The sequence below is a fragment of the Gymnogyps californianus genome, chromosome 18 (assembly GCF_018139145.2).
Source record: "Gymnogyps californianus isolate 813 chromosome 18, ASM1813914v2, whole genome shotgun sequence".
NCBI classification, from domain to species: Eukaryota; Metazoa; Chordata; class Aves; order Accipitriformes; family Cathartidae; genus Gymnogyps; species Gymnogyps californianus.
The window spans coordinates 7421661-7437795 of NC_059488.1; the positions used below are offsets into that span (position 1 = coordinate 7421661).

Here is a 16135-nt window from a genome sequence, read left to right on the forward strand (position 1 = left end):
TGGGAAACCTGAGAGCAACTGAAGAAACTTCTGTGTCTGTATCCAGAAGCCTGATGAATGTTGCCATTCTAACAGCTATTGCTCTTTGTAGTTCTACAGATCTAACCTAAATTGGGTCTCTCCTGTCCCAGCCACCGCTCTGATACTCACCCATTGCCTCCTTCATTTTGTACTGTCAGATACAACCCTGGCCTATGCATTAGGGCCAAACACAGCTAAGCATCTCTGTTCGGAAAATATTTGGCACCCTACTGCTGCCTTGGCCATACTAGAAACCTTTCTTGCATCAGAATTGAAATAAGCATCTTGAAACAAAAATTTTGGAGATAGTTAATGGGAAAACAAATAGGAGCAGCACAAAAACTGGCAGGATTTCAGGAACCAAACACCTGCATTTCTCTGCCTAATTTTGTGCTTTTCTCTGTCTGTGCTAATTTTGCTCTTTCCGTTTTATTCAATGATGTTTGCTTGTTTTGTGTATATCAATTGCTCCAGCATCTATGGGATGAACAGCAGCTATATCTCTATGGCTTGAGAACTGCACAAATTCTTATAATCCATGCTGAGCTTTGCTTTGGCAAATTTCTACTTCTTTTCTGGCTTCAAACCCACTGTCTAACTGGTTAAAACATAATACACATAATCTGTTAAAACATAAAACAAATAATCTGTTGAGAGCGCACAGGAATGAACTTGGACTGGTTAATCTACTGAAGTACATCTGTTTACTTCTCTCCAGTATCTGATCCAGTAAAATCAAAAAAAGCAGTTAAGAGTGCAGGCTCAGACTTCTCTAATATCAGGGTGGATAAACTGAACACGAAAAGGGATTACTCTGAAGATAAACTCTTTTTCAGGTAAAAGCTATCGGATTTGTTAGCTTTTAGGGTATCATCATGGACTACAGAAACAGTATAGCATCTGAGGAGAATCACCCGCTAGTAAATGATGAATTTCCAAGTTTATGCTAAGAATCAGCCCTTCCTCATCTGAAACCATTCCGATTTGCTTTATCTTTCCACAGCACGGGCTTCTTCGCAGCAGGGAATCTGCTTTTAAATGATGTTTGAAAACGATCACATAATTAGTAAAAATAGCAGTCACTTTATTAGCCACTGCAGCATTTCCTGTCTCCTGCGCAATGTCATTCTTCAGACACAAGACGGAGAGAAGCTGGGAGCCTGCTGGTCTGTCATAGTCCCAAAACCCAAGAAGGAAACTTACCTTTGCTGGATGCGTGGATCAATTTGCACCAAGGGTAGGATGGCTTCCAGTACTTTACTTGCTGAGCCTGGCAGCATCTCTAATACTTTCTTATCAATTGCCATTTTGTCCACGATAGTCTTAAAGTAGCGCAATGCACTGACGACCTCCTTCTCCTTCTCCTCTAGCCATGATACATTCTAAAGAGGAGGAAAAAAGGAGACAGATGTTAAAACCTCAGGATTTTTAAGGGCAAGGTTACTTTAACTTACCTGAAGTACAGTGACACTGAATGAGGTACATTCCATGAGGACTGGAGAAAACCCCTTCGACCACAAACATTTTTAAATTGAATTACTACTCTTTCAAAAGAACAGTCAGTGCAAAATTGCACCCACACTTCAACTTTCTGAATTACGTGCATTCCAAACTGAAGGCTAATCTTGATCAGTTTTAGGCCAAGATTAACACTACTGATGACGTGAAGGGCACTGCTTTGAAACCCACACGCCAAACTGGGAGGGTGAAAGAAAAAAAATATACTAAGCGCAGATAGTAATGATAATGCAAGAAAGGAAGCAACTACTGGTTTTAAATAGAGTTGCCCCTCTGATGTGATCAAAATCCTTTTACCTTAAGCACCTCTCACTATGAAAAGGTCTTTTCAATCAGTAAATGCAGTGGATCAGCCAAAGGGAAACAGAAAAACAAACCACAATCAGAAAAACTTCCAAACTCCAGAACAATCCAAACAAGATGCCTCCATTTTTGTACCCATCCCTGACAGTTTCAATGACATATGTGGTGTTCACCCTTATTATTCAGAGTAATTCTGCTGACTCCAATATGCCCATTTGTATGAAAGTCTCTCCATTCACAAATAAAAAACTCCTTTCTGATCAGTCTCCAACCTAAGTCATTTTGTGATGCTGCTGGAACAAGGGAACTCACATGCCTTCCATGGGGATGGACTGTGAAAGCTAAGTTTTGGCATTGGTGAATGAATGTTGCAGAAGGGAACAATTCATTGGAATAAAGCTGAGTTGTGGTCACCAACTTCCGTGCCACCACCACCACTAGAAGAGGAAATTCAGAAGTGATACATGGTATCTTAATGGCATTCTGGACAGGGATATTTTTAAAAAGTTTACCAGAGTATGCCTGGAGGACTTTTAATGCCACAAGTAGTTCCTAAGTGAGATTTAAATTAACTACTGAACACTGCTAGAAAAGGAGCAGAGAGCTTAGCAGAGTCAGGTTTCATCCATTATCTCCTCAGTAAATTCAGCTTCAAGAATTAATGACCTATGGGCATTGTGTGCTCCCCATACTCTTGTCAGCCGTTGACCTGCTGCTTTTCTGCAAAATCAGGCCAGCAGCCCAAAAGGTTTTAGGAAGAACAATTTATAGGCATCACTGGTTAGTAATTTGGGGCCAGTTGCCTAAAAGGATTAGAGTCCCAAGTTCCATCTAGCTCCAACTTTAGAAGTCTAAGTCCCAATCCAAGATCTGCAAACCACCCTGTCATTTTCCGTCTCACCTGGGAAGTGCCCAAACTCTGCTGCTGCTTCCACTTTTGACAATATTGCTTGCCAGGCACCTCAAGTTCTGCTCCGCAGCTCACAGCCACCCCGAATAACCTTGCTGGGGAGCATCCTGGCAACTTGCTGATGTCAAAAATGACATTTCCCATTTTTCAGGCATGCGCCCTCACCACTGCACAGTTTATTCCAGGACATGGAGAGGCTCGGTCCCTCCCATGAAGGTTTTGCACTTCATATGAAATGATCACACATTTCAGGGATGAGAGAGCCTGTATATTCCCTGAGCGGGTATGACTATGGCCCAGTGGTCAGAGCTCTCGAACAGAAGTGAAAAAATGTGGATTGCAGTTCCTGCTCTGATGGCTGTTTATGTATTTCATTCAACAACTGTTTCCTGTAGAAAGGCTTGCGACTTAATAGCTTAAACACTCTCCTGGCACATAGGAGGGATGGGCTTGACTCTGAGAGTTCGGGGCTGAGAATGACGTGGAAACACAAATCCTTCCGTTGAGCACATCAAGGCATGCAAATCCAGCCACCAGACACTACTTGGGACACAGCCCTTTTTTTGCAACTTCCCTGCTAGCTCTCTGGGTGACATTCCCTAAGACCACTTTTTCTGAATGCCCTTCTGAGGTCCAAAGGTATCCTATGTATGTGTGTATACATGTGCACACAAACACACACAAAGAAAGCCTATACATCCTACACAGGATTGCAGGTTCTGCTACAGAGCTCAGATATGTAAATGCCAGTTGTTGCTACAAGGCTGAAGTTTCTCATGTTCAGTGCTTTACTCACTGAGGCCTGAGAATAGCAGCAATAAATCTAGAGAAAGGAGTAATAACCTAGTGGGATGGACGGATATTAATATATTCCAGTGTCTGCATCTCACAAGACTAATGATATTAAGTTTTTCCACCAAACATTTTAGTGTGTCCCTAAAGCCAAAGTAAACATGCAGTGGACACCTCTGGGTTGGCAGAGAGGACCTGAACTAATCTCTCATTTCATTTCTCAGTTGAGGTGAACTTGCCCCAACAGTTACCTTACCCCAGGGAGAGAGCAGATCGGCAACTGTGGGAGCTGCTAAAGCGGCAGGACCACTTGATTCCCCTATTTCCCTTTTGGGCATTAAATGGGATAAACTTAACATTCAGGCAAAACAGCATCTCCTCTCCACTCCCCTGCCTGCCTGACACATATAGATATACTTGCATGATTTTTGAAGTTTTCCTGTAAATAATCATTACAAATGCATCGTGTATGAGATACAGCTGACCCAGAAACGGTTACAGCGAGCTGTACAGAACACACCTGATTACAAAAGCTGGAACAGTCCCTTTTTTCCCTGCATTTTGGCAGTGAAAAACCTATTATAACTTTGCATATAGTGTTGAAGGACACCACTGTTCCTACAATATGCCCTACGATAAGAATCAAAGACAGGGTCCAGTGGGCAAAAGGAGGCTCTGAAAAAAACTCCCCCTACGTTGCCCACATCTAGGTGTAAAGGGGAAGAGGAAAAGAAGATGTCTGCATGGGTTGAGTATAACCTTCAGGTTACACGTAGTGATTTTACATTAGTTTTTGGTATTGCTATTTCTGCTCTGCAGTGATTATCTACTTCAAGAGTATGAAAATAGCATCTTAAGTACTTAAGAGGGAGGAAAGGATGATATTTAGTTTATCAAGTGTGTCTTCTGACAGAAATTCTCCTGTTTGTCAACTGATTTCTATATTCCAGTGAGAGAACTTGGTGAAAATCCAGGCATATCCTCTTCCCCATTCCCTCCACACAAAGCTAATGAGCTGACTACATCCAACTAATTGATTAGTTGGACAGTAGCTATTAAAATAGATAAGGAACGAGCCAGAAATCAATAATATTTCACAGTATAAAAATGTATATAGCTTAAATAATCATGTACGGTAATAAAAATTATTGCGTTTTGTTTTCCAATAAAAAAATCCCAATCTGTACATAAAAAAAGGTTTTATGTGTTCAGCATGCCTTATCAGTAACTCCTCTTGCATTGTTTCTTAGAGGAAAGAAAGAAAAGCAAAAACTTCACCTATTATTAACATGCTAATATATATTTGCTATAGAATAGCATTTTGAAAAGGGGTCTTCATTTTCTAATTTATTTAATTTGTGGTCAGTTATCAACCTAAAGGAAGGCCTCTAAATTATCTCAATATACCATCCTGAAACGTCATTGAAACTAAAAGCCTTCAAGGAGTACTCTCAGATTTTTTTTAATTTTATTTTTTAATAGCAGTCGCAATGCAAGGTGCTTGGCTCCCTACAATCCTTAGCCTCCTGGGGAAAAAAACCCTACAGCCTGGGAAACAAAAGCCTCATCACCTTCACCTGATGGTGCAGAATAGGGCTAGGAAGCCCTGCAGCAACTTCTCTGGGTGTTAAGCACATCACACAGCATAAGATAACTGTATCTTGCCGACTGCTCTCAATAACGCTACAACAATCCTCAGCAGAGATAATCTAAAAAAGTTTGCATGTCTGGCGCTGCACATTGGAAGAGACTTTCAACAACAACTGGGAAAGATTTTGAATTATCATAAATAACCTCGACTGTTCTTAACTTTTGGCTTAAATTTATACTTGAAAACTGACTGCAACAGTATTGTTAACAGAGATAGTCTCCAGTCTACATAATCAGGTCACAACTGCAGAGCAGATAACACTTTGATAGGTTTGTGCTGGGAAAGAGTGGTGACCTCAGCTCTTAGAGGACTTGAAGTATGTTGGGTCTGAGGAACAGTGTGCTGGAATCAGCAGCTGCTTGAACGCATCTGTTTGACTCTCCCTGCTGATGTCACCAGAGATTGAGCACATCTTTGGACCAATTTCAAGGATTTGCTCGCCTGGGTTTGGGGGTTTTTAAAAGGATCACACCCCAAAACCAGGCAGTTATTTGGAAGTTGTAAGCATAACCATAGAGTGTGCATGCGGGGAGGATGTGTCAGGCCATACACTACATTCCATAACGAGATATTTAAATGCTTATGGAAGGAGGTCTCATCAGGCTCTCCAAAGGGAAGTACATGCCTTGGTTGCTCTTATTTTATACTACACAGTGCAGTTTACAACTAACCATAAAGTAACCCTGAGGATCCCTGAAAAATCTGCAGAATTCTGCAGAGGACAAAGTCACGCACCAGAATTTGATAAACTGAGTACCAGCAAGCAAGAAACCAGCAAGACGAACAGAACACGTCCTTCATCTGCTTACTTTGTTCGCTGACTTCTCTGGTGTTTTCACTGTCAGGTCAGCTTGCTTTCCTTTCTTTGAAGGGGTTCTCTTTATTTTTGGTGAATGAAACTTGCCCTTCAACTTCATAGTGAACGAGGAGAGATGGGAACGCTCAGAATCTAGAAAGACACAGAAATGCATTACTGGATTAGTGTAAATTTGTTAAAACCAGGGACGTTGTGTTACAGCATTATCTGGAAGACCAGCCTACAAAAAACGTTGCAACCATATAAATTTATTGAGTGGAACAGGATTAAAAAAAAAAAAAAATTGTGGCGCTCTATTATGTTTCCAACCACAATATCACCATCATTTCCTGCTTCCCCTCGGAGGCAGCAACGCTGCAGTGCAAAGGCAGGAACAGCGGGATTGCTACTGCTCTGTGCCTTGGAGAGAAAAGGAAAACCACCTCTCTTAAAAGCACTTATCTCCAGCAGCTCCCAAAGTACTTTACAAAGGAGGTAATCATCGTCCCTCTTTTGCAGATGAGCAACTGAGTCAAGGGGATGAAGTGACTGGTTCACAGACCTCTGGCAGAGCAGAACTGCCTGTGTCTTGGCTGGGGGTCAGCAGCCACCGTGGGTGTGCAGGCAGGGTTCTGCTTGGTACCCAGGACTGGTGGCTGCTTCAGGAAAGGAAAACACAGTCCGACGTAATGCCCTTCCCAGGCTGCTGATCTCTACCCACTTGGTAGCATCACCTTTGAATGTGGCTCCATGGATAATCTGAACAAAAATGCCAGCCCTTGTCATTCGCAATGGATTTCACTTTGAATGTACCAGACAAACCAGAGAACAGAGGAACTGCTTCAATACTGGGGCATCCTTGAAGGAGCTTAATTACAGAACTGCTCAACCCTTTTAAAAATTCGATCTTCATGGTTTTTTTAATATCTAAAAGCAGTAGTCTCAAAGGTTTGCAATCATGCCATATGCAGACTTACCGCTGAAATATATTTTTATCTGTTTAGCCACGAAGCTAAATAAAACTACGCTGCCTTGTAGAGAGCAATTTAGAATGTATTTTGAGCAAAGAGCACTTCAATAAATGAAGGTCTGAATTGCTCTCTAATGACCCAGGTAATTCAGCAGAAGATACCGAACTTGTTTTTAACTACATTATCAAGAAAAGCAAGCAGTTTTGCTGTATGTTTCATTTTTCTTTTAGATTATTTGGGAATTGACTGCACTGGCTGTAATGAGTCAAAACGACACAGTCCCATGCATGCAGCACTGCACCACCTTGTTAGCATGCAGACTGCAAACAGAAAAGGCTGCTGAGTCAAATCTAGCACCCAGAAGCTAAATACCACACTGCAGTGCAAACACCGCTCCTCATACTCAGAAATTACCTAACCACAACTCAAGGGAAGGAACCTGTGCTTGCCTCCCTGTAAGGGCTGTCTCCCTTTAAACCTGGTTTCCTGGTAGTGTGTTAAGGCCCTGCTATTAACACCTTTACCAAAGCCAAAACTCTGGTTAGTTATGTCCTCTAGATGAAGATTTTGCAAGCATCCTATTAATGGAAGCTGCATCAGCACCAATTCTAATCTAGTCTGGCTGCAGACCTGTTCTCTATTTACAGGAGTAAATGTTTTTCAGAGTTTTCTTTGTATCATAAAGTCCTGTTTAATGCACTGAGGAGGGAGGCACTAAAAACCTTGGTCACTGCAGATAAATCCAGACATACCAGTTGGCCTCTGAAGAATCACTTACAGCAGCTGGCACCCTAACTTAGCAACAATTTACGTCATTCCTTTACATCCACAAGGGGATCTCCAAACCTTTAAAACCTCTCCGGCTCCACAGGGTGCTGAAGGTCACCACTGAAAACAGTTCCTGGCTGCTGTGATAATGCTCTTGCACTCCCCTCCAAAAAAAAATTTGTATTTATTTCGCACACCATAGGAGAATTTCTATACATGCACGCGCATGCACACTTGCCAAGAGAAGTCATGGCTCTGAATTTATTTTTCAAGAACTGGCAAACAATTACAATAATTAATCTACAGGGAAATAATGGTAGCAGCAACAAATTGTGTCTGGCTCCTCCATGGGCTGCAGTGAGATCCAAACTGCTAGTCTGAGTAAGAAAATGTTCAATACCTACAAAACCCTTGGTTGCTTATGGTGATAATTTTGCCTTGTAGGGACAAGAAATTTGGAAGGGAGAAAGACTTCAGAAGACTACTATTTCCTTTTCTTTTTCCCACCAGACATCTCTACCCACCTTTATGGGGCAAGCACACGAACGGCTGAACCAGTGTGTGTGCATGGTCAGGAACCTCGAAAAGGGGATGTCTTTGTCAGCAGAGAAAGTTTCTCTTCTGCTGACAGCAGATCCCCTTCACCACCACCAGCCTAACCATTGCCCTTCACTCTCTTTACTCTTCTGTCACATCAAACACTGAATCATTTGCACGCCACGCTCTGAGGGTCACAGACCTACAGAGCGAGGACAGAAGCAAGTGGCTGGAGCAGAATAGGAACTTCTTAAAATAGTACTAATGAAGTAAACCAGCTGACATTTGCAAAAATAATAAACGTTATTGTTTGAACAGCCCTGCTAAGTCCTGCTTTGAAGATCACAAATTAATGCAGCTTTTTACTACCATGTCTTTCCATCTACAACAAGCATTTTCCAGATCTCATCTGCTCATAAGTTTCTGATGCATTTGCAGTTAAACAAATGAGTCACAAACCAATATTCTCTTACACTCAATTACACTTAGCACTTAAAATAGCACTTTTCTTGTTCCAAGCACATTACAAACATATCTTTCTCATCCTTAAACAGTTAGGTCTTAACCTTACTCTGCAGATGGGAAGCAGGCACAAAGGTGAAGCAACTTGTCTAAACAGAGCAGAGAGTGAGTCAGTGACTCCAGTACAGCATCTCCATCAAACTGCAGGCCCTCGTCCCTCTCCCCATATTCATGAATCAAGCAGTGGAGCTACTGTGATTCTATTCAGTGAATGCCAACAGACATTATTCGGCATGATGGGCTTTACGGTTTTCAAACAGATACATCATTCAAGCATTATAAACAGAATTTGCATTTTAATGAATCTGGATGAAGTGGTATAAAAGACAAGTTACACTTAAACAGGAAGGTATTCTAGCTCAAAGCCGTAAGTTACCTAAACTTTTACAGATGAAGACTGAAACTCTCCTGCAAAAAGCACAGCTGAGCAAGACTTCCTAGACTGGTTACCACAGCACTGGTCTACTTGGAGAAAGTCACTTTCTTTACACTATATCCTAATTTAAATATCTAACGTCCTATGTCTGCCCAGTTAAAAAGTTCAAACAGCACAGCATGCCTTTACAGATCAAATAATTTGATAATGCACAGAGAGAAGCAGAAAACAGAGCGATGGCAGTGCTCAAACCACTTCTGTCCCTCTGCTCCTTCCTGCCTGTCTACAGTAACCAAACCCCTTAATGCAGCATTGAGGTTGTTCCTGAGCTTGGTAGTCTGCCCGCTGGAAATTGTTCTATCGTATTACCCTTGCCTCTTATTGATGAATAACCGGCAGTGTTTAACTGGAGTCTCAGCACTGGCTTTCTAAACTTCTCTTTCTCCTTGCTGGTGCGCAGGAGGAGGGTACCCTGTACTTACTTCTATGCAGTGTCCAAATATTTCTAAGATCAATGGGAAAAGACAGGGTAATAAACTCGATGGAGTAATTTCAACTGGAAGGGGAAGAAAAAAAAAATACTGTTGTATCAAAGTGTTTCTGTCTCAAAGGAACCACTGACTTTCCGTCCCCTCATATTTCATCTGTCTGGATGCTCTGCTGCTGCACACAACTGGAAAAAAAAAAATCCCTTCAAAATTACTTTACTATGGATTTGAGTTTCTTGATTTCTGACTGGAAGTTTTAATACGTCACTTGTTTCATTGCTAATTCCATCCCCCTATTAATGAGGCTCCCACTCTGTTGTGCTTGAACACGCTCCAGCTGTTGAGTCACGGCCCTGCTCAGCTCTCAGGCTCGTCTCCCCCCGGCCGGCACGCGTCTGGGGTCCGACCACACACACAACATGAGAAAGCTCACATTACGCGCCTGCTCCAAGCAGCCCCGCTGCCAGGTGTGGCTGAAGGGGTTTTTTCGGCACCCCTGGAGCCCCCCGAGCCCCCCTGGGCTGGAGAGGCCATGGCCGGCCAAGAGCCGCCTCGTCCCTGGGTGGCTCCACCAGCTCCAGCAAAGTGGTGCCGCCCGCCAGTTTGCTGACAGAAAGCTAAATCTGGTGAGGAAAGAACTGCAGATTTTAAATGACAGCGGATTAAGAGGCACAAGGGAAGGCAGATAAATCAGCTTATGTGCTTGTGGGCGAAGAAACTAGGCTGCTTAGCAGAAAGCCGGCAAGTCAAAGCCCAACATCCACTGCTGCCATAGTCAAACGGTCACTTTCCACTTGGGTTCAAACAAACGCTAGAAATTAAGTCGAAACACACGCACGCTGGTGAATTCCACCAGCCTAACCCAGCAGCAAATTATTTACTTTAAAGTCAAAGTGAAAGTTCAGCCTTTTGCAGAGCTCAGTCACAGCAGACTTTCCAGCTGCCGGGTCCGGCTCGCCGGCCGTGCCTAACCAGCACATGGGAGGCTTCAGAGACGGGGAATAACCCCCCGGCTGCTTCTGGACCTCCTGGTCACGTTTTTGTCACTACGGCACAGCTCAGTAGCAGGCAGGCTCCAGCAGCAGGGATGGGCAATTTAACTGTTCAACTTGTCTAGTGCTTGGATCATACCAAACAAATTGAAAATAGACTTTTTTTTTATAAAAGAAAAAAACTTGAGAATACAGTACCTTTTCTTTCCTTCACCTGAAAACCTAAACCCTCCATCTTCTCTCACTCTGGATGTGTTCACACACCAAAACCCTGCAGCTTTAGAGGAGACAAAGCCTTAAAAAAGGGCTATAGTTCATTTTCCAGCTTGAACTGACTCTTGCGGCTCATTAGAAAGAACGAAGTGGAGTCTAAAAATCTTATCCCACAAATGGTTCCCTTTTCAAAGGCCATTTGGGTCTCTGCTGGATGCACATATTTAAAAGCTATCAGATTAAAAATAACAGCGGACGTCTCTCCCCATGTTATAATGAAACTATTGTGCACATTTTTAATCAACCGCTCCTGCCATTTATGCCACAAGTCCTTTGAAGGCAGAGATGACTTATGTAATGAGTTACACAACGATGCCCATTAAAATGGCATTTGTTCCCTTGGGCTCAGCTCATCATTTGTGAAAGACAAAAGGCAAGTTGCAAGGCTTCAGCTAAACCCTAGCTGACAGGGACTTTAAGAGTTCTGAAGCAAAAGGAAAAAATAATGAGCTATAGTTCAAAACGACCTTTCCGCTGAGGATGTCTGTTTGGTGCTGCGATGCAGTACCCAGCGAGAGGCTACGGGGCTGGGGCTACGGCTCTGGCTCCTCTAGACCCAATTGTGCTGTCAGAAACACAGGAGAACAGGCGATTTACAACGGAGAGATGGGCACATGAGAGCTTCCCATGATAATCACAGAACATGCCACAAAGCATAGGTCTTTCAAGATTTTACAGGAATATTGCTAGAATTCCCAACCGTCTTCCTTCCACCCTTAAGGCAAGGGGCTGTATCTACTACATACCTGTAAGTACACAGATCTGTGGGGCCTTTGCCCTGGCTAAAGCTTTTGGGCCCTCCTGTAATGCAAACATTAAAATAATAGTGATTGACAGAAAATCGAAGCCTTTGAGCTTTGCAGAAATGTTGCTCCAACCTGAAACTCAAACAGCCTCTCCCAACAGCCGAGTTCCTCCGCAGAAGAGCTGGCAGAGCTGACGCAGGAGGCACGATGTGAAGCTCACCAGTGGGCTGTGGGCAACAGAGAGCTGCCACAGGGGCACTTTCAAAAATAATTTTTAATAATTTTGTGGTGACGGGCATCTCTTTCTTGCGACAAAACGTTCAAGCCTGCCAGTGTGTAGCTATGAGGATGGAGAGGAAGCACTAGGCTTTCAAGGAGGGTTGAAGAAACAGATGAGGAGAACCCCAGACACGTTCTCGGCCCTTTCACACCTGCAGTGTGTAACTCGGCTCTTGCATTACGCAGCAAACAGCCTTCTGCTATACTTCACGCCCTCTTTCTCCAGAAGTCCTGGGGATGTTTACAAGTCTAAAAATGCTGATATGCAGCACTTGTGCAATGCTGTATGTTCTCAAAAGGATGAACTGGGATCCTGAATACAGAAAAGACAGAATGTGACAGAACAGAATTAAAATATCCCTTTAAAACGTATAAGCATATCACTCAGACCTACCAGTTCCATCTCCCTGAGTTTACTTTTCTCAACTTTGCCATTACCCTCAGAGACTGAAGCAAAGAGAATTTATTCAGAAACAAAAAAAGACCCGGTAGGGGATCCAGAAAGGAAAAAAAAAGGGAGGGTCCGGTGTCAATCAGGAAGTTTGCCCACCCTAACCTTTGTACCTTAGGTGGAGCTGTTTGTAAGCTGCTCCAAGTCCCTCTCCAGGGAATTCGATTGCTAGGAGAGCCGCCAGGTTTTAGAGGAAAACGGTGGAGGAAGGGCAGCTCGAGAATCAAACAATCGTTCTTGAGCGCTAAAGAAACTTTTCCTTTAACATCACGTCACCTTCGAAGCAGCCAGCTTTTGGGAGCGGAAAGACCGACTGCCCTTTTTCTTTTTTGGCAACATTACAGTGAATGAGTATAAACCAGCGAGCATTAATGATGTGCAATGACAGCACACAAACTTCTATGGAAAAGGGAGGCTCAGTTCCCTCTCAGCTGGCCAGGCAATGTTCACTGACTCACAGGCTTCATTATTTTTTATGCCGCCCTCTGGGGCCTCCAGAGGAAGCAAAACATTTTTATTTGTCAGAGAGCACATTTTTATTTTGATTTTTTTTTTTTTCTTTCTAAGCAACCATGAATGAGGCATCTCCAGCTGCAGCAACCTCATGTGGAAACAGCTCACAGTGTTTGCGAGGGAATTGGGAGGCACAGAGGGCAACTTATCAATTCAGCCACGTCTCCCGACTGCAGTGAAAAGGATTGGGTCAGTCAACAACATTAATTTTACGGTGCATTAGTACTACAGCTCTTCTTCCTTCCAGCTTCGTATGTGGAAGCAAATCTTCAGGTTGCGAGGAAGAGAAGATACACCAGACCAAGGAGCAAGTTCAGAGCAGCTGACTAGGTTCCCTCCTAGTCCTCTTTTAGCCTGAAGTATTTCAGAAGAAAGAAATCTCCTTGCATGCAGACACACAAAGCAGGAATCCTTTAGCTGCTGAAAACTGCAGCAATGCTACCCAACCGATTTACGGGGGGGGAAGGAAAAAGGTACAATTAATTGAACAAGGAGGGATTTAAGGGAGTAGAGCTTTGCTATCCAAGTTCAGTTTCCTCCAGCACACCAAAGCTGGCTTTGAGACTTCTTTTTGAAAAAGATACTGTAATTTATTGATAAGCAGCAGACAGGACTTTTGCTCTGTTTTATCTGAAAGAAAGCTGCTCCAGCAGATTGGTCCCATATCAACTCACAAGCAGAAATGTTGCTGTTTACCGAATCCCTAGCAAACCTTTGTGCGGCATCTGGTGAGTCTCTGGTAATTTCCCATTTAAGTACTGATTTTGTACAGCCCTGCAAGCCCGAGAGAACTAATGGGATTACAACACTGGTAACATGACTCGTAACTCCCCCTGTGCCAGCAACACTAAAACAACAAGCGAGTCAAATATCCTCCAACATCAACATGACCGCTGTGGTCCATGCTCACCCTGCTCTACACATAAAAACCACCAAGGTTGTTAAATAAACATTTAATTTTAAATGGAAAAAAATAATCCAGCTACAAGGCATAGCCTCTGCATTACTTCAGCAAACAGCTCTGAACACAGAAATTGCAATGGTTGCGAGGGAATCTGTTGAATTTCTCTGTTCACCAAACATGACTTAATATGGGGTCCGTGGGCATCCCCACTCGTCTAGCGGCTTTATGAGGATATAGTCATGACAGTGATTCAGACATCTAAAAATAAAGCCCTGCAGGCACAAGTATGCGTGCACACTACCTGAGTCACTCCAGGCTGCAGGGAGCATGTGAGCCAAAGCTAATTTGTTTCATTCACAATACTGCCATGGCCAAGCAAAAAGTCTTGTCACTGAGCTCCACTTAAACTCTTTCTCCCCTCCTCTCATTTTACTCGAGCACATCTAGACTCTTTCCACATTGAAAAACCTTTGCTAGGCTTGGGTTTCAGCTGTACGGCTGTCAGCTTTGAAACTCAGACCTGAAAGGTTATAAGCCGATGTTGCTGAAGCTGTTTATCTATCTCCAAGGCGACAGAATGTCGTCACTGGCACTCTGCAGGACGGCAAGCAGAAATGCATTATTTTAGATGCTTTAGGGAAAAGCCTAATTGCTCACAACCTACCTACAGGTTCAATAGCTGAAAAACAAGGTTGTAAATGAGAGTCTTGACTTTGCGTCTGCCCCACAGCACCAGTTTTGAATGGGAAAAACTCAGTCTTCTTTCATCCTTGGAGAGTAACCTCAGCTCTCATTCATTAGGCAATGGAAAAAAAGAGAAGCTGGCTCGGGTCTGCCTGACACAATTTCCAGTTGCTTTGGACATTACTAATTATAGTCATCTTTATTTTTGACCTCTGATTACAGACTCTTTGCACATTCAGTCTGAATTGCAAAGCTAACCCCTCTTTTCTAGTAGGCTTGGGAGGAACCTTATACCCTGCCCAAAAGCCACCGCCCACACTCATCTGAGCTGAGCACAAGAAATAAGATCAAAACATGGAAAGCATTTGCTTAAACATGCTCAATTTTATTTCCTTCTTTAGCAAGTGCCATAGATTAAGGGCAACAGTCCAGGTGAGAATGTGATGTAAGCTCTTTTCCATGCATGTTAAGAGATGAGCTAACTGCTCTGCAAGGAAGCCTCATTTCTCACTGTTCTGACTAGCACTGTATCCTCGGGGCTCAGATGCTGAAAAACAGATATTCGGTTCAGTAAGATTAAACGTGTCTGCACAACTCCAGTGCACCATGCTGGGGGCTCACATCTCTGGAAGAGAAAGAAAAATGAATTTCAGGAACCAGGCCAGCACTATCTCCTAGAGGCACTGCAATACCAGTGTAAACGTCCCTAATATTGCTTACTCAATGCAACAAGGCATCACAGGAGGGCTATGCAAATCACTATAAACTTTGAAGTACTACTATAGTGTTGCCCCAAAGGGCCAGCTCTCTATCTCCAAGTACACAGACAAGCATGTGTGCAAAGTGATGCAGTGGCACCGCGGGTGTGAAATTTCTGATGTAATCAGGTCAGAAGCTGCTTCTACATTACTGTTGTGCTGCTTGCATAAAGGGTTAAGAAGCTGCAGGCCATATCCTCAATTCCATACCCTATTCTATACCTGATAGGATCTGCAACCAAACCACCAGTTTTATTGCCTGCCTACAGGCAGTAGGAAATTTTAGTCTTCTATAAGCACAATTTGAAACATCAGTGCCTCCAGCAAGGGGAAACCGAGATGTTAATTGAACTGAACAGCCCAGGAGGGAGCTAGGTCTTTGTTAGCTGTAGGATTAGCACGTCCCTACACCATCATGGCAGGAAGCATGAGGTAGCTTATGGAGTCTAAGTGGGACGTCTATCCACTCTACTGCACACAAACATTAAAAGTTACTTTAGCAGTAAAAAATTATTTGTGACAACTTTCTATTTTGTCCTGTCTCCTCATGCCTGAATTAAAATCTCCTGGTTACATCGGTCCTACAGACAACAGGTTTCAAGAAGGCATACTGCTACAAAAACCTGCAGTTCTCCCCAATCTTTTCAGCAAATCCCGACTTTAAAACAAACAAAAAAATCTTAAAAAAAGATATAGAAGAATGAACTTCGACAGAAGTAAACCCTAGCAGATCTGTACAAGCATCAGCAGAAACACAAAGGGAATCTGAAGGAATCCATGCCATCTGTAACACAACTGAGCCTACTGAAGACTTGAGGCTTCAGTAGCATGGAAACAGTCACTAGAATTTTACTTGTTAATTTAGTGCAGAAGAAAAAGCAG

General features: G+C 43.1%; 1 protein-coding gene across 1 annotated transcript in view; it reads right to left on the minus strand.

The window, feature by feature from the left end:
- RAPGEF1 (Rap guanine nucleotide exchange factor 1) overlaps positions 1-16135 on the minus strand; it is a 90709-nt gene that overhangs the window by 50106 nt on the left and 24468 nt on the right. Inside the window, exons 2-3 of the mRNA XM_050907807.1 lie at positions 6005-6144; positions 1225-1403 (exon numbers count right to left, since the gene is read on the minus strand). Coding sequence (XP_050763764.1) covers positions 1225-1403; positions 6005-6144 — 319 coding nt within the window. The remainder of the gene's footprint in view (positions 1-1224; positions 1404-6004; positions 6145-16135) is intronic.